The 27,935-nt window shown below is 40.3% G+C and overlaps 1 protein-coding gene and 1 long non-coding RNA gene across 6 annotated transcripts in view; one reads left to right on the top strand and one right to left on the bottom strand.

Moving 5' to 3' along the window:
* The window catches only part of SORCS1 (sortilin related VPS10 domain containing receptor 1), a 501,774-nt gene that overhangs the window by 347,604 nt on the left and 126,235 nt on the right, over positions 1-27,935 (top strand). For all 5 annotated transcript variants that reach the window (XM_042960645.1, XM_042960644.1, XM_042960643.1 and 2 more), the window contains exon 6: positions 13,401-13,465. In XM_042960645.1, coding sequence (XP_042816579.1) covers positions 13,401-13,465 — 65 coding nt within the window. The remainder of the gene's footprint in view (positions 1-13,400; positions 13,466-27,935) is intronic.
* Positions 112-9,890, bottom strand: LOC122231883. The gene is made up of 2 exons (XR_006209159.1): positions 9,765-9,890; positions 112-203 (listed from the first exon to the last, which is right to left on the bottom strand). It is a non-coding gene; the product is annotated as an uncharacterized LOC122231883 (long non-coding RNA).

The raw sequence follows: 27,935 nt of genomic DNA, 5'->3' as shown, positions 1-27,935 counted from the left end.
ACATTGGATACAGAGATTACTCAAAAAAAAAATTAATTACCAAAAGAAACAATCCAGGTTCCAAACTTAACCTGTTAAAAGATATATGAAAAAGAAAGTACAATAAATGGGTAAACATCCTAAACAATTTAATCCATTTTACAAATGAAAACTTGAATAAAATCATCTCTGTGGATATGAGGCCCATGAACATGATAGGCAATCTATAAAGAAAAATAAAAGACAAAATGAAAATCTTGAGTCTCACAAATCAGAAATGAAAACAACAAAACAAACAAGATATACAATTTATTAAACTATCACAGGGATAGATTTTTTTAAGAAGATAGTACTTAGCCTTGGTGAGGCCTTGGGGAATGGACACTGTGTATGCTGTTCTTAAGAGCATAATTTATATAAACTTTCTGGAAGACAATTGGACAGTGTAACAGGAGTCTTTTTTTTTTTTTTAGACATTTAGAACTTTATTTTTTTTTTTAATATATGAAATTTACTGTCAAATTGGTTTCCATACAACACCCAGTGCTCATCCCAAAAGGTGCCCTCCTCAATACCCATTACCCACCCTGCCCTCCCTCCCACCCCCCCTCAACCCTCAGTTTGTTCTCAGTTTTTAACAGTCTCTTATGCTTTGGCTCTCTCCCACTCTAACCTCTTTTTTTTTTTTTTCCTTCCCCTCCCCCATGGGTTTCTGTTACGTTTCTCAGGATCCACATAAGAGTGATACCATACGGTATCTGTCTTTCTCTGTATGGCTTATTTCACTTAGCATCACACTCTCCAGTTCCATCCACGTTGCTACAAAAGGCCATATTTCATTTTTTCTCATTGCCACATAGTATTCCATTGTGTATATAAACCACAATTTCTTTATCCATTCATCAGTTGATGGACATTTAGGCTCTTTCCATAATTTGGCTATTGTTGAGAGTGCTGCTATAAACACTGGGGTACAAGTGCCCCTATGCATCAGTACTCCTGTATCCTTTGGGTAAATTCCTAGCAGTGCTATTGCTGGGTCATAGGGTAGGTCTATTTTTAATTTTCTGAGGAACCTCCACACTGCTTTCCAGAGCGGCTGCACCAATTTGCATTCCCACCAACAGTGCAAGAGGGTTCCCGTTTCTCCACATCCTCTCCAGCATCTATAGTCTATAGGAGTCTTTTTTTAATGTTTTTATTTATTTTGACAAAGAGAGAGACAGAGCATGAGCGGGAGAGGGGCAGAGAGAGAGGGAGACACAGAATCTGAAGCAGGCTCCAGGCTCTGAGCTGTCAGCACAGAGCCCAATGCGGGGCTCGAACTCACAGACCGCGAGATCATGACCTGAGCCGAAGTCGGACGCTCAACCGACTGAGCCACCCAGGTGCCCCAATGTGTAGCAGGAGTCTTAAACAAATGTTCATTCTCTTTGAGTTAGTGAAATTCCCTCCTTGAATAATTCTGCCTATTAAAAAATCAAGAGTTTAGAAAGACAGACCAGTATTTACCTACAAAGACAATCATCACAGTATTATGTATGGACACTACCAATACTCTGTAGTCAGCCTATCAGTTAAGTAAATTACAGAATACTGGTGCAGCTGGCAAAATAGTATGTTCCAATATTATGGTATGTTATGCTATGTTCCAGTATTATGTTATGCAAAAGTTGTTGTTTTTTTTCTAAAAAGGAATGCCTACAGAAGCAGAGAAAAAGTACCCTAAAAGATCAACAACAAAATGTTAAAGTTGGTTGTTTCCAGATGAACGCACTGTGTGAATGTTTTATTTTCCTTTGTATACCTTGGTCCACTTTCCATTACAAGTGAACGCATATTATTTTTACCATTAGATTTCTAAAAGCAGTGTTATTTAAATAAATTATACCAATTACAATAATAATAGAGCATTCAAGGATAATTTCCAGCTGGAGGAATTCAGGGTGGGTGCTGGTGGTGGCTGGAGACAAACAGGAAGGCTTAGTGACCTGCAGAGAAGCCACTGGACAGAAGCTCTCCTTTCCTGCCCCTTTCTTCCTCCTTATCAAGTCTTCACCCTTCTATCCAGGCCTCTTTTGCTCCTTGCCTGCTCTTCCCCCCTCCTCTTTCATGGCTTCTCCTTTCTGCTCCTCTCCCTCCCCTCTATTTTAACTTCTCCCTGCTTCCTCTCTTTTCTTTCTGTCACACTGAGATGTTTCTGACTCCAACTTTAGAATTTTCACCCAGAGTGGATTATTAATTTAAAAAAATCAAAATGTATGTTTGATGCTTTCCATCATCACATTCGTTTCCTCAGCCAGGCAGTTAATACGAGTTCAAAGGCACACTGGCACTGGCCTTCAAAGTATTTTCACGGGGTATCATCGCTGTGTTTGCCCAGTTCCAAATCCCTGGACACCTTGTAATCAGAACTCCAGAAATTCTTTGTAAATAAGCAGAGTACTGGAGAGAGTAGCTGCCTTGTGACACCCCAGGAATGTGTGCCCCTGCTGTGATGAATCTGATTTCTTCCTGTGTGTAACTGGATTCTGCCCTTGCTTCCCTCCATACTTTACTGACTGGGTTACTTTCCCTTCTCCACTAAGGGACTTGTGAGCTATAGCCTTCTGGGTACTTTTTCTGCAGTGTCAATATCCAGCAGTGTTTTTGTTTCATAATAGGTTCAAAAAGTAAAGCAGAGCTATGAGAATGGTTAAGCCAGCCTTAGGTAGGGGCCGGGGACCTACCGGTCCAGTGTAGAAACTAACATTATGTTTCTCAGAAGGATCAGAACTTATTGTCATTTTTCAAGTAACTGCAGAGAAGCCACATAGGGGCCCTGATATTTGAGGATCTAAGCTAGACTTAATTTCCAGGCTAGTTTCAGATTCTAGGATATGGAACCCACACAAATATGCCTAGGTCCACACTACCCTAATGCCCATTAAACATGTTTTAGTCCGTTGGGGTTGCTATAACAAAATACCACAGACTGGATAGCTTATAAACAACAGAAGTTGCTCTCTCGCAGTTCTGGGGGCTGGGAGTCTGAGATCAGGATGCCAGTGATATGGGGGTCTGATGAAGGCCCTCTTGAGTGGGTTGCAGGTGGTTGGTTACCTCCTTGCTGTGTTCTCATATGGTAGAATGAGCAAGGGGGCCCTCTCTGGTCTCTGTTATATGGGCACATATCACCTACCCAAGGCCTCACATCCTAATACCATCTCCTGGAAGTTAGGCTTCAACATAAATTTGGGGTGAGGGGGACACAAACATTCAAGCCATAGCATCGCATAACCCTTGCAGGATGTCACATTGTCTGAAGTTTTCCCATCATCTCTCCTTACCTTTTTGGTGTAAGACACATACATTATCTTTTATATTAATACTATCTTTGCTGAGATACTAAGGAGTAAAAGGAAGATGAATTGTTTTTCATGAGAAGGACCATTGGAGTAAGTTAAGAACCTGGGTTAGTAGTTTCAATCTTGACACTGTCTGAGTGATGTGGCCTTGGACAAGGTATTTGCTCTCTTGAAGCCTTGGTGTCCTCAATTGTGACATATGGTGTTTGAATTAGTTAACCTGTAACAGACTTTTCATCTCAAGACGATCCCTTAATTTATACTGTTGACGAGAGTGATAGCTTCACCTACTCTTTCTTTAACTCTTCAGAACAGTTTTTTTAATGAAATCTTGTTGCTAACATTCTTTTTTACAGATGATACATAGAACTGTAGAAAAATTAGAAATCCTAAGTTCCTATCTGATTGTGTCATTTATTAACTCTATGCCCTCAGGCAAGTAAATTGCGTTCAGAGCTGCCACTGCCTTTCTCTTATCTCATCATTATTTTTCCTCAGTTTGTGTCATGTGTGAATTTTGCAGACACACAATAGGTATTCTCATCCAAGTTGTTGACAGTTGATGAGCAGGAAGCCAACAAGGGCAGAGCCTTGCAAGTCCTGTGCGGTATCGATTCTGCGCTTAACAGATGGACACCAGCCATTGATCAACACCGTATAACAGTGGTGTTTTTGATGTAGTTAAAGCTTCGTATAGTTTGTATATATTTTTCCTACACAACTCTCCAGAAAGGTTGTTATCACCACCTGATAGATATTTATGTTTATTTATACCTTCCCTGCCTTCTGCATTGAAATGGAACATCGTGAAGTGCAGTGACGATCCTGTTTAATTTCACTACTAAACCCTTAACACATTAGAACTTCCTCTGGCACATGGTCCCATATCCAGTAAATACTTGTTGAATTCATTCATTCATTCATTCATTCATTCATTGAAAAACTTAATTGAGAATCACCTGTCTGCCCCTCCGAGGTTTAAATACTAAGGATAATCCAGGAATCCTTAATCTAAATTTTTTTTTTAACGTTTTATTTATTTTTGAGACAGAGAGAGACAGAGCACGAACGGGGGAGGGGCAGAGAGAGAGGGAGACACAGAATCGGAAGCAGGCTCCAGGCTCTGAGCCATCAGCCCAGAGCCCGACGCGGGGCTCGAACTCACGGACCGCGAGATCGTGACCTGAGCTGAAGTCGGCCGCTTAACCGACTGAGCCACCCAGGCGCCCCCAGGAATCCTTAATCTAGACCAATAGTCTCCATGGTGATTTACTCGCAGCAGCACCCCAGAGATGTAAAAGATGATTCATTCAGATGTAGGGAGAAGATACTGCATTTCCTGGGTATTTTGCTCCTGTTTTACTTTCTATTTTGTGTATATTTTCTAGAGTTAAAGTGTAAGCATCTTCGTGCATTTCCTCATCTTACAACTAACAAATCATTGTATATTGGCATGTGCTCATTTTTGTTTTCCTTCCTTGGTATGTTCTAACAAAAACTGTGAAGTTTGCTGTTGTTGGACTTCTCTTCTAGAATATAATTTCTCTGAGCCAAATTGTATCCAGCAACAAAATGCTCAGGTTTCACTTCCTTTACACTTACTTGTTCTTCTCTCTAAAGTCCTTTGCCCTTAACAGAAATGGAAAGAAAGGGGAAGTGGTGAAGTTCTGTCCTCTCCTTGTCTTCTCTTAATATGGCCCCTCTAGTCTCAAGCTGGACATTCACACCTTCCTCCTCTCACTTAGAATTTAAGACCAACGCGCGCGCGCACACACACACACACACACACACACACACACACACACCCTTGTGTCTTTAGTGGTGCGTCCTGCCACTGCTCTTCCATAGTATTACCTTCCAAGCACTCTTAGTAAGTTGGTGGCAGAAGTGCAAGTGCTCTGGGGTTCGAGAAAATTCCAGGTCTCCTCTGCATGCTAACCTCACTCATTGCTTCTCTCAATCCCTTTGTGACTTGCACACATCAATTATGTTTCCTCATAGACTTTGTTTTCCAGACTGAATAAACATTCTTACTGTTAATAATAGTACAGGTTTATTATTATTAATTATAAGAATAATGCATAAATACATATTCCTTGTAAAAAATTAAACTACTGATAGGGACAATGATCTCTTTGACTGTCACCCCCAATTCTAAAACCTCTCTCAGAGATGACTACTGTGATAAATTCTGTCTGTGTATTTCCAGTGTTTTCTTTTTTTCCTTTATTATACATTTCTGTTTCAGGTCAATCAGTAGACGATAGGTAGACAAATTGGGTATTTTCATTTAATTTTATGATGTGGCATGGAACAGTCTCTAAGATGTATTAGAGTAAAATTTACAAGTTGCTAAAAGTGCATAGAGTATGATAGCACTACAGTTTAAAAAGGGGGGGGAAGAAGGGGAGCGCTGGGTGGGTCAGTCGGTTAAGCGTCTGACTTCGGCTCAGATCATGATCTCACAGTTTGTGAGTTCCAGCCCCGTGTCGGGCTCTGTGCTGACAGCCCGGAGTCTGGAACCTGCGTCCAATTCTGTGTCTCCTTCTTTCTCTGCCCCTCCTCTGCTCACTCTCTCTCTCAAAAATAAACATTAAAAAAATTAAAACCAATAAAAAGATAAAAATAAACTTTATTAAAGAAATATTTTGAGCTACTCCTTTACCTCAATCCCAAACTGTTGGATCATTTAAAATATACTTCTCTGTATCTCATTGGCTCACTGACTTCTGTTTGGGGACCCCACTGACCGTGTAGTCACCTTCCCTGGTACCTCTCTAGATCCCCTCATCTGTATTCAGGAAACAACAAAGGTAAGGAGAGGGTCCCAAACAATGGGAAGTGAGAAAGTGGGAAATTAATCAATGGTTTTAGAAGCAATGCCATTAAATGAGAGAAAGGGAAAGTAGAGGGAGGGGGAGCATTGTGGCAAGATGGATTTTCCTGACCAATTTAGATCTGGTTGTTTCAATGTCTAGAGAGACATAGTGCTAGTTGTTCAGTATTGCTTTCTGTGTTCGGCTTTGTTTTTACCATGCACTTTGTTTAACAAACATCCTCATCCCCCTACTGCCTTCCTGAGCTTTATGTATCTCTTAACTGAGTCAGATACCCTCTCCATTCCTCACTTTGCTTCTGTAAATGCATACACAAGCACATGCACACACACACATTTGTTGCAGGTATCACATAACTCAATGGTTGGGCTTCCAGTTGGGGGGAGTAAGGATGGCAAAATGCAGAATGTGATGGGGCTAAGAATGTTGGCCATGTTGATTCACAGTAGCCATTATGCATTTAAAAAACTAAGCACTTATTTTTGTCTGTCTTTCTATTTATTTGTTATTTGTAGCAACTATATTTGGTTTTGGGAAATGAGTGTGACAGTGTGGAGGACAGAAGAAAGCAAGCAAGCATGTTTCTTAGGATTCAGAGAGAGGCTAAAATGACGCTTTTAGGATGCTTTTTATTTACTTTTTCCTAGCCCATTTTCTCCAGAGGGGCAGGAGATGAGACCTCAGGATAAGCTGCTTTGTTCTAGAATAAAAGTTATCGCATTAGCCAGGACTCTCCTGATGACCTTTGTCTTGAGTGCCAAGCTGTGAGGGTTGCAGAAGAGGGAACCCTTGGCTACAGAAGGGGAAGTCAGGGGATCCAGCCACTAATACCTGCCAGCAATTTGTTTCTTCTCCCTGGAGCAGGTAGAATCACTTGCTTCTATGGGCTTTGTTTATGGAGAGAGCCTGTGGGAACATGAATGCTCTTGCAAAACAAAAAGAAAGCAGGGGTTTCCAACTCCCCAGCCTCTGTTACTCTGCAGATCCCTATTCCTTCCTCCTTATGCCATTAGCTGCAATTCTAAATCTGAATAAATAGGTGCTATCCCATCATGGTGTTTATTTTTTAATACTTGCTCTGCGGTTACCCACATCAGGACATTTTGTGGCTCTGCAGCATTTATTGAGCACTATATTAAACTGGCATAAACTCAGACAAAATGCCAAGCGAGTGATAAACTAGTGACATTTCTGAGTTTCTCTGTAGAAAATGTCTGCAAAGGCTGCATTTGGCTGATTGCATTTCAGAAGGCTGACGTTGCACTATATCAGGGACTGATTGTTTTATTTGCATTCTTGGCTTTAGTTACCCTTAGATTTTTATTCAAAAATGATTTCTGCATGTGAACACCACTTTAAGATACTAGAAGCATAGGTGTGAGAGGCTGGCTTTGTCTTGTTTTCAACAACAGAGCTGGATCTAGCATGGCCTGAGGGCCTTCACCTTATACTTTGCCTGCAAGGGGAGACCCACACATAGATAGACTGGGATGGAAGTTCTTTTTAGCTATTTACAGCCTTGCCCACTTAACTCACTTCATCGGCATTCCATGGCTTTTAGGATCGACTAAAAAGCACAGGGTGCTTCATGAATGGACCCCTGGCTAACTTTTGATTTTACTTCCTACATCTCTACTCTGCAAACAGATCTGTTTACTTGCTAGTAGATGCCTATATGGGCCATTCTCTCTGACCCTGGGCCTTTTTATCTGCTATTATCTCTAAAAAGAATGTTCTTCCACCTCTTCTGTCCATTGATCATATTACTGCATATCCTTGAAGATTTAATTCATTTACTCTAAAGAGTTCTCAGACCTTCCTTCTCCCACGAGTTCTCAGACCTTCCTTCTCCCACAGGTTTCCATCTGCAAGTAAAAGGTCACTCCTCTTATGTCCTTAGCTAGCACCCTGAGTATCAGAATTCTTGTTACATGGGGTGACTCTCTCCTCTTTAGCTCTAAAGCTCTTGAGAACAGGGAATTTTTAGCCCTTATTCTTAGAATGTTTCACTAAATAAAAAATGGATTTTATTTGTTCATATAGTTGATCTCTGAGCTGTTGACTCTTTTTTTGTCTATTGATATATGATGATAAATAATTTTAATAAATAATTTTTGCTAATGGGGTACCCACGAAATCTCAAGAAACTTTTATTACCAACATTAGTTTTAATTTTCAGATGGATGTTTACATTCCCCACCTACTTCCCAAAATAAGAAAGGGGGAAAAAAAAGTGAAGAATTCAGCTGCATTTCAGAGCCCTTGCTATGTACAAGGAAGCTGCTAAGTGCTTTAAGATATATATTCTAGGAAAACCTATTTTAGCCTCGTTTTATCAATAAAAATAGTAAAAGTACAGAGACATTAAGTAACTTGCTAAATTTCATATATACGAGTACATTGATAGGGGTATCTGGAATCTCCGTCAGCTACGCGTCTGACTTTGGCTCAGGTCATGATCTCACAGTTCACAGGTTCAGGCCCCAGGTTGGGCTGTGTACTGACAGCACAGAGCCTGGAGCCTGCTTCCGATTCTGTGTCTCCCACTCTCTCTGCCTGTCTCCTGCTCGCACTCTCTCTCTTTCTTAAAAAGAAACATTAAAAAAAAATCAATCAATCAATCAATCAATAAATACATTGATAAATGTTTGCATGTTGGTTTATACTTCTGCTTTTCTAAAAGCTATGAGTAAACATTTATTGACTATCTGTACATGGCATTCATGGTACCTGGCATGGAAATACAGAAAGGTTTGAGTTTGTGGGTTAATAAGGATAGACGGTGAGGTCACCAGTTGAAGCATAGCCTAATTTATACTATGCCAAAGTATGTGCATCGTCCTGGAAGTTTCTGGAAGGACAACCAACTTAGCATAGGTGGCATCTTCACTGGAAAGTCTATTTTCAACTTCATGTGTCTGCTGCTGAGCCTATAAGAGTGCACAGACTATAAGAGTTAAGAAGGTCTGGGGTGCATATATGTTTTAGAATTAGTGTTTTTGTTTTCCTTAGGGTAAACACCCAGTAATGGAACACTAGATCATATGATAATTCTATTTTTAATTTTTTGTGGAAACTTCATTCTGTTTTCTATAGTGGCTGCACCAATCTGGATTCTCCCAACAGTACACAATGGTTCTTTTTTTTTTCCACACCCTTGCCAACACTTGATTATTTCTTATGTTTTTTTTTTCAATTATTTTAAACATGCTGATAGTTGTAAAGTTTACTGCATCATTATTTACAATAGCCAAGATATGGAAGCAACACAAGTGTCCATTGATAGATGAATGGGTAAATATGTGGTATATGTATACTGTGGAATATTACTCAGCCTTAAAAAAAGAAAGAAATGAAATCTTGCCACTTGCAACAACATGGGTGGGTCTAGAGAGTATTATGCTAAATTAAATGTCAGTCAGAGAAAGACAAATACCATATGATTTCACTCATGTATAGAATTTAAGAAACAAATGAACAGCAACAAAAAAAGAAACAAACAAAAAACACTATTAAATGCAGAGAACAAACTGCTGTTTGCCAGAGGCAGGTGGGTGGGGTAATGGGTAAAATAGATAAAGAAGATTAAGAGTACACTTACCTTGATGAGCACTGAGCAATGTATATGACTGTTGAAATATTATATTCAAACTAAATATGTACGTGTGTGTGTGTGTGTGTGTGTGTGTGTGTGTGTGTGTATTTTTTTTAATAGAGTTAAGGGGCACCTGGGTAGCTCAGTTAGTTAAGTGTCTGACTCTTGATTTTGGCTCAGGTCAGGATCTCACAGTTTATGATCTCATAGTTCACTGATGGCACAGAGCCTGCTTGGGATTCTCTCTCTCCTTCTCTCTCTCTCTGCCCCTCCCCCACTCATGCTTGCTCTCTCCCTCTCTCGCTGTCTCTCTGACTCTCTGAAAATAAATAAGCATTTTAAAAAATCTTTAAAAATAAAAATTAGTTAAAAACAGAGTTAAGGCAGAAGAAGAATAAGAGGGGATTCCAGACAGAGACCCCCCCCCCCATGCATGCAAAGGCATGAAGTTTCCCCGCCCTTCTGTGAAATTCATTTCAAGAAGGGAATTCATTTTCCCAAATATATATATATAGACAATATAAAGATTTATTAGATACAGCCGCTTATTGCCTCTTTGTATAATTAAAGGATCCTGGATCAAACATTTTTATCTCACATTTCCAGAGAGGTTCTTTTTGAGCCCCAGAACTGAACAACCCAGTATATCAGATATTACAGCAGATATTGACCAGTGTGAAAATGTTGTCTATATACTTACTGAGGAAACATTCTTCTCTATGCTCTAGTGAACGCAGAGAGCTCAGTGATAAAAGAAAACAGAAGACCTGCCTCGTGAGAGCTCAATGAAGTAAGAGAGGCATTTATACAAAGAGATCTAGCAAACCATTATGAACCATGACAGGTTATGTACAGGGTGATCTGGAAGCATAAAACAAGGGTGTCCAACCCTTTATGCCTAATACCAGAAGTCATACTTACTATCATGATGGATAGTGATACTTGAAGCCATTCTTGAGATCTCACTCTGAAAAGGAAATCATCAAGGGAATATTTTAGGTTAAATTTTATGTTTATGCTGTTTCTGATTTGTTACTATTTTTGAGACTTATTGAGGTATAATTGACAAATAAAATTAAAATATATTGAAAGTATACAGTGTGATGATTTGAGAAACATATACAGTGTAAAAGGATTTCCACACTGAGTTAACATATCTATCACCTCATATATTTACCCTTCTTTCTTTTCCTCCCCTTCCCCTTTCCCCTTTCCCCTTTCTCCTTTCTCCTTTCTCCTTTCTCCTTTCTCCTTTCTCCTTTCTCCTTTCCTTTCCTTTCCTTTCCTTTATTCTCTTTTCTTCTTTGTGAGAACATTTAAGTTCCACTCTCAACAAATTTCACTTATATAATGCAGTGTCATGGACTGTAGTCATGTTGTACATTACATCCTCAAACTTTATTCATCTTATAACTGAAACTTGGTATCCTTTTACCATCCCTGTCTCCCCCACAACCCCTGGCAACCCCCCATTATTATTATTGCCACCATTATTAAGCACAATAATTGGTCTTACTATACACAAATAAGCATCAAACCCCACAGTTACAAGTAAAATGTATAAATGTGCTAGGCAACAGTGCTTTGTGGTCAGCTGCAGTGATGTGCTTGTGCCAGGTGTCTGGTCAGTGACAGGACCGTTAAAACCAGCACGTCTGCAGACATTTAGCCTTGTTTGGCTTCAGCTTTTGAGAATGTACCGGGGCCACAAAGTAAAAGCAGCAATAATTCTTTATAATCTGTGACTGCAGATCTGGAGGTACTCCTAGACTCCCAAGAAAAGGAGCGAGCCTATCAGCAAATAAAAGTTGTTGGAAACATTGCAGTTTGACTTTAAAGTTTTATTTTCTTGTTGCAGTTGCTTTCCTACAGGTAGGGAAAAAAACAGGCAGGGTAAGAGGAGCTGGTTAGCCACAGGAGACTTTGCGGAAGCAAATGATTCTGTTTTGTCCCTGTCTCTTTCTGTGAATTGATAAGAGGGGACCCATCACTTGACACAACAGCTCCTGCCTTTAGATGTGGTATAAAAGATCTTAAAAGAAAACTGCTATTATCGATTTGGGGCTATGAGCACATGGAAAGTTGCAACTGGATGCAGGGTAATTATTTCGTCTCCCGTTGATATTCACCATTAGCCGAGCAGATAGGTCTGCATGCTAGCTTTCACAATGTGTTTCTGGGATGCCAGCCTTCTCCTGGGAATAAGAAGAGCTAGTCACGTCAGGGAAGGAACTCAGGGCGGCAGGCAAGGTGGGAGGTGAGCAGCGTGCAGCTGCCTGCTAATAATTTGCAAAAACTCAGCAGTTAACTGCTGAGATTTCTAGTTGGAAGGTTTTTAGGGAGCTTGTTTTCTTTTTCAGCCTGAGGACTGTGGCCTTGTCAGAAGAGGTCACCTGTGGATCCCATCAGACCTTCAGTGTGGGAAGTAGAGAGCCACCATCCCCAGATGAGCTCTAGCATTTAACTGAAATGATGGTCAGGATGTCACCGACTGCCCGTATACAGATTGCACTGATGGGAAGCGTCCAAGTGTGTGTCCCCTGTCTCTTTGGGGGAAATCGTAAAACCCTTATGAGGACATTTCTGCTTCCAGAGAGAAGAAAGCAGGGTTTAATGTTGTGAGCATAGACTCTGAATTTCAGACCATGTATCAATCAGAGAAAACTTACTGACAGTGATAATAGGGCCGTTAGGAGACTCCTTTTCTTAAGAAGAAGAGAGACTAAGCTAGCTATGCTTCAGAGTCTTTGAGCTGAGAAAATGAGTTCAAATAAGAAAGAGCTCTGGGAATGCCCTTAGGACAGTGATTAATTTGCTTATTTCAAAGAGCTCACATACTGTTATATCCTCCCTCCCTTTCTCCCTCCCTCTCATTTCCTTCCTTCTTTCATTCAACTTTTGACTATCTGTTATAGCTCAGGTAACAGAATAATTATTTTCTATTTAGTATGGCTCTCTGCAAGATTACACTAAATAATATACGCCTCCAAGGCACTTTAAATAGACTTTTATTTTACTTTTTATTTTATTTTACCTACACATATGGTTTCAGGCACCCTTCCTAAAGTGAGGTACATCTGCATTTTCCTCTCACCCTGGTTCAATATACAGAGAATGGTCGCTCTGTGCCATACGGGCCACTGCATCGGTTCAATCACATGGTTTGTTCCTAGTTCACAGGACAGTAGGACGTAGTTTTGCTCATTTCAAATGAAAAAATTAATTAGATCACTCAGCAATGTAAATCACCATTCAAATGACCCAACTAAAGCAAGCAGCTTACTTGGCATCTGCCTGATAAGTCTTGAAAGTCTAATATACTGTCAGTGAGATTGTCACTAGCTGAGCCCACAGAAAGACACATATGCCATGTGTAGGACTTATTTGCAAGTCTGAGCTAATAACATACAGCATCTTTGCCAGAGTTAAGCCCGGCCTTCGTCAAATAAAGGTTTCATTATAGTTTTTATTTGAAGCGGGAATTTCACTGTCAGGTTGTATAAATAAACATAGACATATTCCAAGGCTTGTGGTGTTTAAATCCTGTGGATGTTAATAGTCTGTGGGCTCAGCTGAGTTTCTTGAAGACACATATGAAGTCATTCATGTTGGTGTTCCTTTTCCTCTTTCCCCATGTTTTAGGTCTGTGATGGGATCAAACAAGGAACCAGATCTTGTGCATCTCGAGGCCAGAACTATAGATGGTCGTAAGTAATTCAACTCCTCCATGATGTTATCAACCTACCATGAGCCGAGTCTCTGTTTTAGGGAAATCACAGTGGCAATAACCCAAGTCGTTCATAATCCAGAATTGTCTTAATCACTTCCAGCGTCTCTCATCCAATCAAGGTGTTTTTCTTTCCCGGTTATGGGAAAGTTCCCCAGTATCTTACTTCTGAAGTTTTTGTAGTTATTGTCATTATTATGTTATTGCTGCTGTTTTGTTTTCATTTGTTTTTCCAGTTTCCTTATTTTATCAGATACCACCTAGGCAATATTTCAATGTTTTGTCTGGGAAGTCACAAAGCACCTGGAAATGACAGGGACAAGAGAACCATTCTGTGTGTCCCTCATCATAAACATGTTGAAGGACACACCGATCAAGTTCGTTTGCTGGTGTATTGGTAATGTTTAGCAACCCAGTTAGGCAGGCTGCAAGGAGGGACTATGCTTTGTGTAGAGACTAGGGCTTTGAGTACATGAAACCAAAAAAGAAAATTGCAGTCCAGGATCCACACCCATATCTCAATGACTCAAAAGTTCACTCACTAGTTATGAAAAATTAATATCTTGAAAAAGCTGCTTAAGTTCTTTATGCCTCAGCTTCTTCATCTGTAAATGAAATAAGTTAATAATAATGATTCTTGGGGCACCTGGGTGGCTCAGTCAGTTAAGTGTCTAACTTCAGCTCAGGCCGTGATCTCATGGTTGGTGGGTTTGAGCCCCGCATCGGCCTCTGTGCTGACAGCACAGAGCCTGGAGCACGCTTCAGATTCTGTCTCCCTCTCTCTCTGTCCCTCCCCCGCTTACACTCTCTCTCTCTCTCTCCTTCAAAAATAAATAAACATTAAAAAAATATTTAAAAAATGATAACAATTCTTGTACTAGCTAACATTCATTAAGCACGTACCCTGTACCAGGAACTATGCTAATCACTGCATATATTTTATCACAAGTAATCTCCACAAGAACTTGTAGGTTATTATCCTAATTTTACAGACGAGGAAACCAAGGCATAGCTGGTTTAAGTAATATATTTAAACAGCAATAACCTAAGTTTCCTCTCCCTTCTTTGGTCCAGAGGATCTCCAGAAGGTCTAAGGAGTGGAGGAGTACCACCAGGCCTACGATAGGGCACCACAGGTTAAAGGGATCAAAGAAGGAGAAAAAAAGAAGAAGAACAGGTGAAGTAAGAAAGGATGGGGGGAAGAAAGAAGTCAGTCTCAAGTGGAGAGAAGAAAAGGCAAACTGATATCCGCAGTTACTGCAGAGCAATGAGGTTGCCCAGCCCAGAGCCAGAGGGTGATGATCTAAGTATTGAGACCTACCCCTCGCAATTCAAAAACTTCATCATCACTGTCTCCTGTACCTGTCCACTTGCCCTTAGCTCGTCTGAACACAAAAGCGGAAGGTAGCTGTACTTCACTGGCTTACAGCTAAAAGAAGCGGGTCACCCCTGCACTCCAGACTCTCTAGAAACCACACCTACTTCATTACTGTGCACACAGCATGAGCTTTTTCATCTCTAGCGGTTCCACTTCCCCTTTGGGGAATCAATATATTCCTTGGCAGAATCAGCGGGGGCACAGTTCAGGGTCCAAGCTATCACCTTCCTCCTTTATAAATTCAGGCAGGACTGCCACATGTAATATGTCCAGCACTATGCCTGACACAGAATGAACTCAGCAGTTTAGAGCTTTCTTCCTATCTCTTCAGTGGGCTCTCTCTGGTCACGACCCCCGCCCCCCCCTCCCCCATTGCTCTAGAACTGATGAGGTTGTCTTGGATGGCAAGGTCCAGTTTTTACTACACAAGAGCCAGAATAATCTTTCCCTCAGGTAGAATGATTCAGGACACCTGACCTTGACCTATAGTTCCAGTGTAATCTGGAACCTGCCCATTTCTTTAGCTTGTCTCCCTGTGTCTTCTCTTCACTCCTTGTCTGCAGGCCTGTGGGCTTGCTGTGAGTTCTTGGAATGTGCAGGGTCCTATGTGTCATCACAAGGCTCTGAGACCCGCTGGTTCCTCTGCTTGGAATATCTACTTCCCTTCTGCCTTCCCTGACCCATTCGTTGTAATTAATCAGTATGGATGTTTCAGATGTAAATATTTCTTTTTTTTTTTTTAACTTTTTAGTTTGAAATAATTTTAGGCTCACATAAAAGTTGCAAAAACTAGTACAGAGAGTTGCCCTGCACCTTGCACCTGGCTTCCCTCAAAGATGAGCACCAGTGTAACCACAGAATAATATCAAAACTTCCAGTCTAAACCAGTGTCTTATTTTATTTGCTTTCGTTCAAAACTCTTCTTTGTCTTTATTGTGCTCATCTCAGCTTGACGTTACTCAATCTACTTACATTCCTTTTCCATGATTATTTGATTACAGTATCTTTCCTTTACCAGTCTTGACGTTCTAGGAGTGAAGGGGCCGTGTGTATCTTTGTTCAATATTGTGTGGTCAGCACATGCCTCAGTGTCAACATGTAGATAGAGCTTAATACATATTTGTTGAATGAATGAATACACACAGTTGACCCATTGTCAGGGTTACCAAGTCACTTACTAAGTTGTCGGAAAATTTTAGGGCATTGCATCTCAAGCTTGGACATAACCTGACCCAACTAGGGATCTTGTTAAAACGTGGATGCTGATTCAATACGGGCCCAAAAGACTGCATTCCTAATAAGCTCCCAGGCGAAGCCAATGCTGCTGGTCAGTGAAACATGTTTAGAGTAACAAAGTCCCATAACGAAAACCTAATGAAAGAGCTTTAGGGTCTGTCTCCCATGACTGCACCTCTTGTTTAGAAAGCCACAGATGGAATTGGTAACATCCCAGATTGCTTTAATTTTCAAGCTTTTGGGGATAATACTGCTTCTGGCTTGTGGCATCTAATGCACATAACCCCCTATCCTGAAAACAATAAGGCTGTCTCTTTCCCTGATCTGCACGTTTTCTTTCACCCAACATTATTCCTATGCTCCCTGCAGCCATGAAGGTTGATAATGCCAGGCTGTCATCTCAGGCTCAGCTTTCACATGGCATGAAATAGATCAGTTCTAATTTTATTTATTTTATTTTACTTTTTTTTTGCAAAGGCAGCATCTTCAGAAACTACCCAAGAGTGAAAATTCAATAAAGGGATTTAATTTGAAAAGTTATCCCTGTCAAAACAAAACAGGAAAAAAGAAATTACCCACCAATTGAAATAAAGGATCTAAGCATAATGCCTGACCTGACTGGGTATAAAAAAATGAGATTTTCTCAATATCATATTCAGTCTCTCTCTCTCTCTCTCTCTCGCTCTCGCTCTCGCTCTCGCTCTTGCTCTCGCTCTCTTTCTCTCTCTCTCTCTCTCTCTCTTTCTCTCTCTCTCTCTCTTCCCCCCACCCCTTTTGCACTCTTTCTCTCTCTCTTCCTCTTCCTCAAGGTACCTACTTCAGGTTAAAGAAACAGAGTAGGAAAGACCACAGAGAGATCAGAGTAGTAAGGTATTATTAACAAATACAGTGGAGAGTGTATTTATTATTTATTTATTTATTTATTTTTATGGAGAGTATATTTATGAAACTCAGGTTCCAGGCTGGTCAGTGGCTCTAGAAATTCCAATGTCTGATGTTACCTCTCTCCTTATTCTCTGATGGAGATCCTTCTTGTTTTTCTGTGCCTTCAATGTTATTTAGGACACAATTTAAGTATGTGGAACCCATTGTTTATATTCCAGGTCATGCGTCTTGTAGGCTATATACCAAATCAATACGATATTTTTTACTCTGAATAAGTACTTTCTTTCTGATGTTAATGGATTCACAAATTTTGTAGTTTTGACACAGGAAAAATCCTATACTAGCTTATGTGTCTCCTCCCCACAGGGAGGCTTACAAATACTTATCTGGGCTTGATATTCAAAGTTTGGTTTTAGTCTCATTTCAAATTTCCCTAGGTTACATTTTATAATTTATTTCTGTTTCAACTGAAGTCTCCACAGTTGAGGACAAGTAAGCTCTGGAAAGCATTTGCTCTGTTATTGTCTATGACTAGCATAGACATTTCTGCCACTGGGCTCTAGAATCTAGATGTCTTACGGTTTACACTGTGACAACGTTGCTATTATTCCTTGCCTTACCTCTCTACCTTGTGAGGCAACCTCAATTACAATCAATCACAGGAATTATTACTGGAAAATTTTGAATGTATTTATTGGATGTGGCATTTGTTATTGGCCCTTGCATCTAACTCCGTACAAATTGACAGGTCCTCACCCCAGGTATAGAGATTTTGCTGTTTAAATATCTCGTGTGTGTGTGTGTGTGTGTGTGTGTGTGTGTGTGTGTGTGTGTGAGAGAGAGAGAGAGAGAGAGAGAGACAGACAGAGCCAGAGAGCCAGAGAGAGAGAGAGAATGTGCTTTCACACATGCATTATATGCACACAGTGCACTAAAATAATAAAAATGAAACCTATATTCTACTGATTCACCTAATATAAATGCATTTGTGAATGTAATGCATGGGGTTAGAAAATGTTAACTAAACCATTGGATTGAAAGCTTTGTGAAAAGCCACATCCTATTTTATTTTGGTTCTGTGTACAAAACAAAGCTCAGAGACTGACCCATCTGTTGACTTAATAAATGTCCTTATCTGTATAAGCATGTCTTCTTTTTTTATTCTACATTATTTATTTATTTATTTATTTTTATTATATGAAAATTATTGTCAAATTAGTTTCCATACAACACTCAGTGCTCATCCCAAAAGATGCCCTCTTCAATGTCCATCACCTCCCCTCCCCTCCCTCCCACCCCCCATCAACCCTCAGTTGGTTCTCCGTTTTTAAGAGTCTCTTATACTTTGGCTCTCTCTCCCACTCTAACCTCTTTTTTTTCTTTTTTTTCCTTCCCCTCCCCCATGGATTTCTGTTAAGTTTCTCAGCATCCACATAAGAGTGAAAACATATGGTATCTGTCTTTCTCTGTATGGCTTATTTCACTTAACATAACACTCTCCAGTTCCATCCACGTTAAGCATGTCTTCTTAAAGAAGGGCTTTAAGGGCCTGCAGAGTCCTGGAGGGTCAGCAGAGGCCTGGAGGGCTAATGGGGGCATGTGAGAACCTGTCCAACTCCCTGTAATTGTATGCCGTGTGTTTGTCTATGTGATTTTGGAAGAAAAGAACAGAACTGTTACCAGAATTCTTCACACAGCAATTATGCAGGGATGCATAGTTCCATTTTCATACACATCTGCAAACATGACCTTGGAAGAAAACCTGTAATACCAAGTTTAAACTTTATTGCTCCTCCCTTTCACTTCTGAAATGAACAGCCTCGCCAGTGACATGAGTGTTTCCGTACTGGTGGTGATCCGTGCTGCCATGGACAGGGGACAGGGGACAATTACTGGGCTCGTTGTCTATTTGCATGAGTAAGTAACCTTGTAACAACTTGCATAAGGACTCATCTCTTTCACTGGGGAAAAACAACCTTGGCCCTTCAACCAACTGTGAAAATGCCCAAAAACTCTTGCTGAAATGAACCACAGACCAGCATTTTACAAGGTGAAATAAAAATCAAAGGAGACTCACAACTTTATATAACCACCATACCACAAATTCTGGTCGTTGGTGAGAACTGGACATCCCCTTTCCATTTCCTATTCTCCAGTGCTCCAGTTGATTTCCATATTGAATAGCATGCCTAGAAGTGTCTGGAGAGAGGAAGCATGGCCGCAATGCTCTGGGGCCGTGATGAAGACCTCAGTTCTCATCAGTCCTCAGGATGTTATCTGCGGGGCGCTTTCAGTTCTTCCTATAAAAATAGATGACTTTTATAACAACAAAAGTAGCAGCCATGACAATAAAAAAAAAGGATAAGCCGCACTCAGGTGCATCAAGTGAAAAGTAAAACCCACTTCCTGACCTCCCTTCCCATTCCCCAGAGGTGGTAATTTTTTTTTTTTTAATATTTACCCTGCATTTTTTCAGAAATCGTTTGGGCCCATACCGGTGAATACGTACGCGCATACACATACATACACACTCAGAAATGTTCACGTTGTAAAACCGTTATGCCAAATTTACTGTTGGCGAATACCATAGCCAGTTAAATTTTTCCACATCGGCACATATAAATGTAGTCACTTCATGACTGATCACTACAAAAAACCCTACCGTGCAGGCAGCTGTAAGCTAGTTTGCCGTTCTCTCACTGATAGACGTGTAGGTATTTGGCCCTTTCAAGCGGTGCCAATACATTTATCCACATGCACACACGTTACTTACTTGGTTAGTAAGCACTCACCCTTGTGCAGGCAGCAAGCACTGCTGAAAAGAGAAATTTAATAACTGCAAGCAGATCCCTGGGTCTGCAAGTATATACATTTAGCATTTCAGCAGACCTTGTTACGTTGTCCCCTGAGGTGCTTGTGTCGTGCACACTCACTCACTATGAGGATGCCTGCCTGTGTTTGTAAGCCCTCAGTAGTCCAGGGCATTATCAGAGATCTTTCAATAATAACCCATCTGATGAGCAAAGAGTCATGCCCTATTGTCTTAATTTGCATCGATTTAATTATGAATGAGATCAAGATTATTTATTTATTCATTCATTTATTTATTGGCTATTTGTATTTCCTCATCAAGGAACCTTCAAAAGATACCAAATCTCTTTAACGTTCTAGGGAAGATTCACACTTTGGCGTGTGTATATAAATCTAAAAAAGGATCAGCCTCGCCACCCTCCCTCCAGCTGAGGTCCCAATACTAGCATACCAACTGGCATTATTAGATGCCATGTTTTATAATGTTCATTTACCTTCTTTTCCTGTCCCCACAGAAGGCGTCAGGCATTAGGCTGCATGGCGGCACCTTGCCGTTGGCTTTTTTTCCTGGCTGTTTCGTTCTGATCCCATTGTTCGTACTGCAAAAGCCACTTCATTTCAACTACTTGTGATTTCAGCTCGGCCTCTCTGAGTTAGTAGCCTTAAAGACAGCCCTGAAAACTAACCAGAAAAGCGTGAAACGTGATAACACAGGCTTCCCCACACAGCAGTGAACACCTGACAGTGACACACAGCCACAGGCTCAGCTGGGCAGCTTTCAAAGTGTGCTCTTTGTACCAGCTATGTGTTACTTCCCCTGTGTCCTGTATGCCCAGCCGCAGTGGGAAGGTCTGTGCCCTGACTTCCCATCCTCGGGAGGAGAGGACAGAGGTACACAAGAGAAACCTATTATCCCTAGGCTTTAACTCTACGACAGAGGTCTGGGTTTCTACTGGGTGTTTAGGATCCCCCAGGACACAGCAGCACTAGTCCATATAATGTGTGACAATTTCCGGCCATCTGGAAAATTCCTGATGCTTCTGACTCCTGCTTTAAAAAAAAAAAAAAAAAAAAAAAAAAAAAGAAGTGTTCTAAAGATCTTGGCACTAACTCCTACATTCTCTTTCTTTGTCGTCTATGTTCTCGAGCAACAATGGTGCTGGTGTCATGGATTATATTCCTATCATTGGACAGGCACTAAGGCACTTCCTGCTAATCTTTCGCTGCACCCTTACATCAATTCTCGGAAATAGGCTCTGTTGTTATCGTTCTCATTTTAACTTTGAGGAAAACAAGGCTTTCAAGGATTAAATGTTTTCACCATTGCCTCAGGGCTAGAATATGAAGCCAGGTTTGCTTAACCTCGGACATACTATTCCTTCATTCAACAGATATCATTGGACCTGAATGCTGTGCCAGGTGCTGTCCCAGACGCAAAGGAGAGATGGAAGGGAACGTAGCAAAAGCCTCACTCTCCTCGACTTTACCTTGTAGTTAGGGGAGATGTCATATTTGAGTGAATAGTGAAATAGTCTCTATCCCCAAAAATCTGCTGGCCAGGTGGGCATAACACGTCCACAGTTCTGTGTGATGCAAAGTAAAATAAATGCTGTCACAGGACAATTTCTGGCACAAAGTAGACCATCTGTGGAGAGGTATAAATTTGGGTGACCCTCACCTGTGGGCTCCCAGCACCTGATCCTTCCTGGGATGCACTCACCATACCGCATTATAGTAGGCAAGTTATTTTTTTTTTTTTGCATATCTATTAAATTATTAAGTCTCTATGTTCTGTCTCATGGCCCTATTTCCTAGTCCTGTACTTTGCAAAAAAAAAAAAGGTATGATCTCAGAACTTTTCCTGGAGTCGTCATGACCTCATGAGGACAACATTTAGAAAGTTATACTGGACCGAAATCAAGAGATTTCATAGAAGAAAGCAATGCCACAATCTTGTTATGCCAAGGGAGAACATTTAATCTAAGTTTATAATTTTCATGGAAATTTTTTGAACTCTGCATAGTATTTTCAGGGGCCATGGCTAGAGTCTCATTTTTGCAGATGCCAATTTCTGACTGGTACATGCCACAGAGGGCGCTCGAATCCTGATGGTACTGAAGGTTATATGAGCACAAGCATGTGGGCTCGACGGGTGTGTGTGTGTGTGTGTGTGTGTGTGTGTGTGTGTGTGTGTTAAGTGGGAACATTTAAGACGAAAGTTCTCAAACATATAATGAATGGAACAATATAAAGGACAAAAGAAAGATTTATATGCAGATGCATGGGCTTTAAAAACTTCCCTGTTTTAAGGTTGAAAATTAATGTAGTTTAGGGTTTTAATGTGCTCATGACTGACTGCCTACAGAGTTTATGGCTTTGTCTAAAATGAAACTTTTGTAATATTAAGGTATACAAAAGGATTTGGTGCTAAATATTTTTTGAATAATAGAATCACTGGTAGAGTTCTAGAGATCTGTGATGTTTTTCTTGCTGTGTCATTTACTAGCATGTGAGCTTAGACAAATCTTGTCTCTAAGTCTGGAGTTCTTCATCTGTAAAAAGTACCTCTTTCTGGATTTTTTTTTTTTTACAAAATTTAAAAAAGAAAAAGCATGCGATCCACTTAGCATGGTTCCTGACCCAGAGAAGAGGTCACTGTGGTAATTCTGGAGGTTAATGCTGCTGCTGCTATCATTGGAGAGATTCTGGGAAAGGAGAGGTCAGCCTGAGCCTCAGGCAAAACCCCACAGATGAAAGCCCAGCAAGTATTTGGGCAGGGTAACAGGCAAGGAAAAGGAAATTCAAACCCGAGTAACTGTCTGAATGGACAAAGGTGTCAGCCAGGAATGAACGTGCTGTTTAGAAATAGCAGAAGTCCTGAAAATGTAGACTTAACCAGCAACATCACGGAGCTTCATTTCTTCAGGCAGGGGTGGGAGGAGACAGGTTTCAATGGGTAAAGTATAGTGAAGACCTGTCAGATCTTAAAGTAATAGTCTGATTCTTAATGTCCTTTTTTAGTTCTAAAGTTCTCTGTTTTTTTTTTCTTTTTAATGTTTATTTTTGAGAGAATGAGACAGAGTGGAGCAGGGGAGGAGCAGAGAGAGAGGGAGACACGGAATCTGAAGCAGGCTCCAGGCTCTGAGCTGTCAGCACAGAGCCCGATGGGGGGGGGGCTGGAACCCACAGACCGTGAGATCATGACCTGAGCCGAAGTTGGATGCTTAACCAACTGAGCCACTCAGGCGCCCTATAGTTCTAAAGTTCTAATAATCTTCATTACAAAGAGAAAAAGTCTGAAACCTGGCTTGGTAAGTGACCTTCTCAGAGTCATGCAGCATGCTGGAGATAGAGCTAGGACCTAGAACATCATTCCCAACAGGAGGAAGCATTTGCAAAGCAATATGGCTGCGGGCTGGCAGGCCCTGTGTGCTGGGCACCCAGCCAACTCTCATGTCCTCTTCATACCCCTGGTTATTTTCCATTTCTGCCCACTGCCCACTGACTCACACAAATACCTATTAATTATACAAGGAGAATACTTTTCATGGTGCTTTGAAAAATACTTTAAAAAATCTTTAATTGAAACCAAACATCAAATATGAAGAAAGATGTGTCAGGTAGAGATGTCTGGAGTACTTTACAGTTGAGACACAGTGGATGGTAGTGGTGATTCAAGACAGAGGGCTTCAGTAGCAATCACTGCTCCTGTTATTGGAGCACGGTCTAGCCCAGCCCTAGACTGAACACGTTTCATGACTGAAGTCTTTGGGCATCACAACCACTGGCAAGATGGCCCCCATGTTTTCCATTTTACAGATCAGCGTGCAGAGAGGTGAAGTGGTTGCTTACGTTTACAAAATTAGCAGGCCTTGAACCTGCATTTAAAGCCCTGTTCCTCTGCTCAAAGCCTGGCCTTCGAAAGGCAGCCTTTGTCTACATCACAGATTCTGCAGGAGTGGGAATTGCATTATGCCAAGCGGCAGCTGTTATACAGAGTGAGGATGCCTGAGAAGAGCAGCACAGGGCCCTAATTACCTATGGCAAGGAAAACATCTGTGTGGGAAAAGTAATGAAATTAATTCTAAAGTCTAGCAGTTGCATGCATTAATTGACGTTAATTAATGCCAAATTACAAGATACTTCCTATGGAATCGCATCATACACTCACTAGAATTGAATATGCAAAGAGTTCATCATACTTAATGCTATTACAGTAAGCCCCAAGGGGAATAAGAGTGATTGGTCCCTCATTATGAAGTGCAGCCAATTTCTCTCTGTTTCCATTAGGAGGAGAAAGAGAACAAACCAGGAGCCCTTTACCAGGGGCAGGCAGCTCAAAATTGTTCATTTCCCCTTCAGCTTGCAAATTTCACTTTGAGCCTCTCTAAGCAAGCAGTGGTTTCAAAGCCTCTTCCTGGGACTTTGCTTGTGTCGCCCAATGGAACCTTTGGTATTTCTTAGCCCAAAGACGGGCTCATTACACATATTGTTCGTGGTGCTCTGCCTCAGTATGTGTCATGGGGAGTGGGAGAAGCAGAGGAATTAGAGAAGCTTCTCAGATTTTTGTGGGACAGATCTCACACGCCGCCTCCACCTCCTGGCTGAGACATGCTTTCCAGGGCTTTGCACACAGTTGTCTCCTTCTCTCATATCACTACCTGTATACTATTGTTGACGTCTCATGTATATCTTTATTCATTTTTCCAGTGTAAGCATACATATGTAGATATCTATATATACAACTTGCAGAAAATCGGGTTGATATGCACATATTTTGGTAACCTACTTATTTTGGAATAGTTTTAGGTAAACAGAAAAGTTACCAAGATAGTACAGCTTTACCTAGCTCTCCCCGATGTTAACTTCTTAAATAACCGAGGTCTGTTTTTTAAAACTAAGAAACTAAAACATTGATACAAATTATTAATTAGAAACCTATTTTTATTACATGAAATGCATTAACCACTTCCGTAAATCTTCATATACTCTTTAGAATCAGGATTTTAATAACAAACATGTTCTGAGGTTTTAAAAAGTTATTCCTCTATGTTTGACCATTTTTCTATTTAGTTTTGTTATAAACAACACTGATGAAAATTGAAGTACCTAAATCTTTGCATAGATCATTACTTATTCCCTTGGTTAGAATTCTCAGAAATAAATGTGAGGTCAAAGAGAGTATTTTCAAGGATCTTGATCCTATTGCCAAATTACTCCACACAAAATATAAATTTACTTGTCTTTCTTTTTGTATCTGGGTGTATGCATTGCTACTTAGATCAAAGACGAAATATAATTAACAGAAGTTGGCCCCAAACTTACCAGCATTCTTCACACAATACAGAGTAGTGGAAATAAACCAGCTTTGGAGCCAGCCAAGTTTGAAACCCATAATGCTATTTCTGTAAAACATTACGTATTTGAGCTTCATTCTCTTTATCTAAAAAAATAGTCGATATATTATACTTTGTAGTATTATCAAGATTAAATGTATGAAATAAATGTGAACCTGGAACATTGGTATTCAACAATTGTTAGTTTCCCTGCTCTTTTATTTTCTTGCCAAATCCCTCAGCTTCATAGTTTCTCAATAGCTGAGTTATAAATATGAGAAGTGTATCTTTATATTTTCCGTCTTATACTTGTTCAGGAACCTTTGAAGAGGAGGTTCAAGTCTTAAGAAAGCTTTAAACTCTGAGACCCCATACAAAGAAAACAAGCACTGTGCATTTATCAAAAGTTCTCATCAGGTGACTGTCCAAGAAATTCTGATTGGAAGTTGTATTTGTAATTTGAAGGCCAAGATCTCCTAATCAGGAATCTTTGATTTAGTTTGGTTAATCATTGTTTTTGTTCATTATCTCACATAAGAAGTGCAGAAAAAGAGCAGCTGTAAGTTCAGTATAATCAGTAACTCAGTGTCATCAGGAAATAGGTCCTTTTCATCTCTTTGCATACTCATTAGGTAAGCTTAACTGTAAGCTTACTGGCTCCTCTATGTAAAAAGAAGGCTAGAGCAGTTCTCAGCATCACATTATTCTAGAGAGGCAGAACAGGGTCTTCTGCTGTATTTCCTGGTCTCTCCCTTACAAGACTGCCCTCTCTTCTCATTTACTAGAACTCAGTTTTAATGCTCTTTCCTGAACCAACCAATGACAAGGGGAGTCAGAAGACCTTTTGCGGGCATAGACCCAAGAGGATTAATCCTTGCATATGGGCACTTCTCAGTCATGCAGAAGGAAGGATAAGTCAACCGATCCAGTATTGGCTTTTCCATCAAAGAGGCCGGGAGGAATGGGTATCGAGCAGGTCACCAAAAGAAACATAGCTGATACAGAAACATAACTGGAGTACTCAAATTCAGTTTAACTAGCCTTTAAAAGGCCCCCAAACTGATCCAATTATTGTGAAAGGTAGCAAAAGAGAAAATAGGAATGTTATCATTATTGATAACAGCTCGTATCTGTACACATTTGAGTTTTAAAACATTCAGCATATATGCTATTATAGTTAATTCTTAGAGCCAAAATTCAAGAGAGTTGACATTGGCATTCACATTTAATGGATGAGGGTGGCAAGGCTCAGGAGATTGAAATTTCTTTTGAACTATGTAGCTAGTAAGTGACCAAATAAGAACTCAAGCCCCGGTCTCATAGTTACCAGTGTCCATTGCTGTGACCCCAAGCTACCTTTGGAAAAATAAAAGTCGTTTAAAAGATGTGGAAGAATCTGGTGGAGTGTGAAACTGTGAGGTGAAGATTTTGTGTGCTATGGTGGGAAAGAGGACGATTCTGGGAAGGACTGACTCCCAGAAATTGTCTTCAAGGAGAAAGACCTTGAGTTATGCCCTAAGATGGAATGATAAAGAATGTTTGAAGAGGGTGGTAAGAGTGAGTAGATGGCCCTTCTTTAGTTCATCTACAGAGATGGTTTCACTACAACCAGATGGCTTAAAGTACTTCAGAGCCATCCCATCCCCACAGATGGCAGAGGCATGAAGGAATATTGTGAATAAATTTCACCTCCAGTCTCATAAGAGCTTATCAGCAATTACATGTCCTTGGTCAGATGGAGCAAATATGCATGCCGCCCCCCTGTGGTCCTCCTTGTAGAATACAGATTTTACCCAATTTCCATAGGTAAAGATGGTCCTGGAAATGTCCTTGAGAGAAGTCATTAGTGAATCCTTGCATCCAATGCTATACTATTGCCTACCCCCATTTCATGTAAATCTTCATCTCCTTATTTTGTTTTAATTTGGAATAGTGGATTTCTTTATACATCCCTGATATCCTAAAATCAAACATCCATTTATTAAGCATCAAGAAAAAAAAAAGGTAAAATGACTTTCTTCTTCATTGAAAAAGATATATTACAATAAAAAGGCACATTCTAGTGAATATTTACTCATTGGCCAATATGTCCCTGGAACAGTATTAGAACCTGAGGGTACATCAGTGAACAACAAGTAAAAGGAGTCACTATCTTCAAGTAGCTTATATTCTAATAGAGACAGACAGAAATGAATTCCATGGGGGGGAATTAACAAAATGGTGTGTGATCCAGAGTAATCATGGAAGACCCTCAGAAATAATAGTAGACTGAAATCTAGAACTTTCTTTGTGAACAACCAGGGGAAAAGCATTTTAGGCAGAGGGAATACAAGCGAAAAGTCTCGTAAGTAGTAGAAAGTTTAGCCAAATTTCTGCATGTAAAGGAAGCCAGATTAGAAGACTCACAGAGAGAAGAAGAGATTAACATGTGGGGACATTGGAGTGGTGGGTAGTAGAAGATTTGAATTTATTTTAAATGCAAGGAGGCAAAAGGAGTTTTAAGTATGAAATGATACCTGATTAGTAGAGAGAGCAGAATAGTTGTGGTTGAAAAACCAAGGCAGCCACCCTGATACATTGCACTTCCAGCCATAGATAGCAAATGTATAGAAGAGTTAATTTAACTGATAGGTTTACCATCTGCTGTCAAGTCTCAGGTAAGATTCAGGGTCTTGGTTTTCTCATCTGTAGAATTAGAGCAAACTATTGGACCCAAGGAAACTCCTCTCTATTCTATTTCACTTAAAATTATTAGAAGAAAGGCCTTTGTCTTGACATGGAATTTTACTGCTTATAACAATGTT

Source organism: Panthera tigris, chromosome D2, assembly GCF_018350195.1.
Source record: "Panthera tigris isolate Pti1 chromosome D2, P.tigris_Pti1_mat1.1, whole genome shotgun sequence".
Taxonomy (NCBI): domain Eukaryota; kingdom Metazoa; phylum Chordata; class Mammalia; order Carnivora; family Felidae; genus Panthera; species Panthera tigris.
This window is presented reverse-complemented; position numbering and strand designations above follow the sequence as displayed.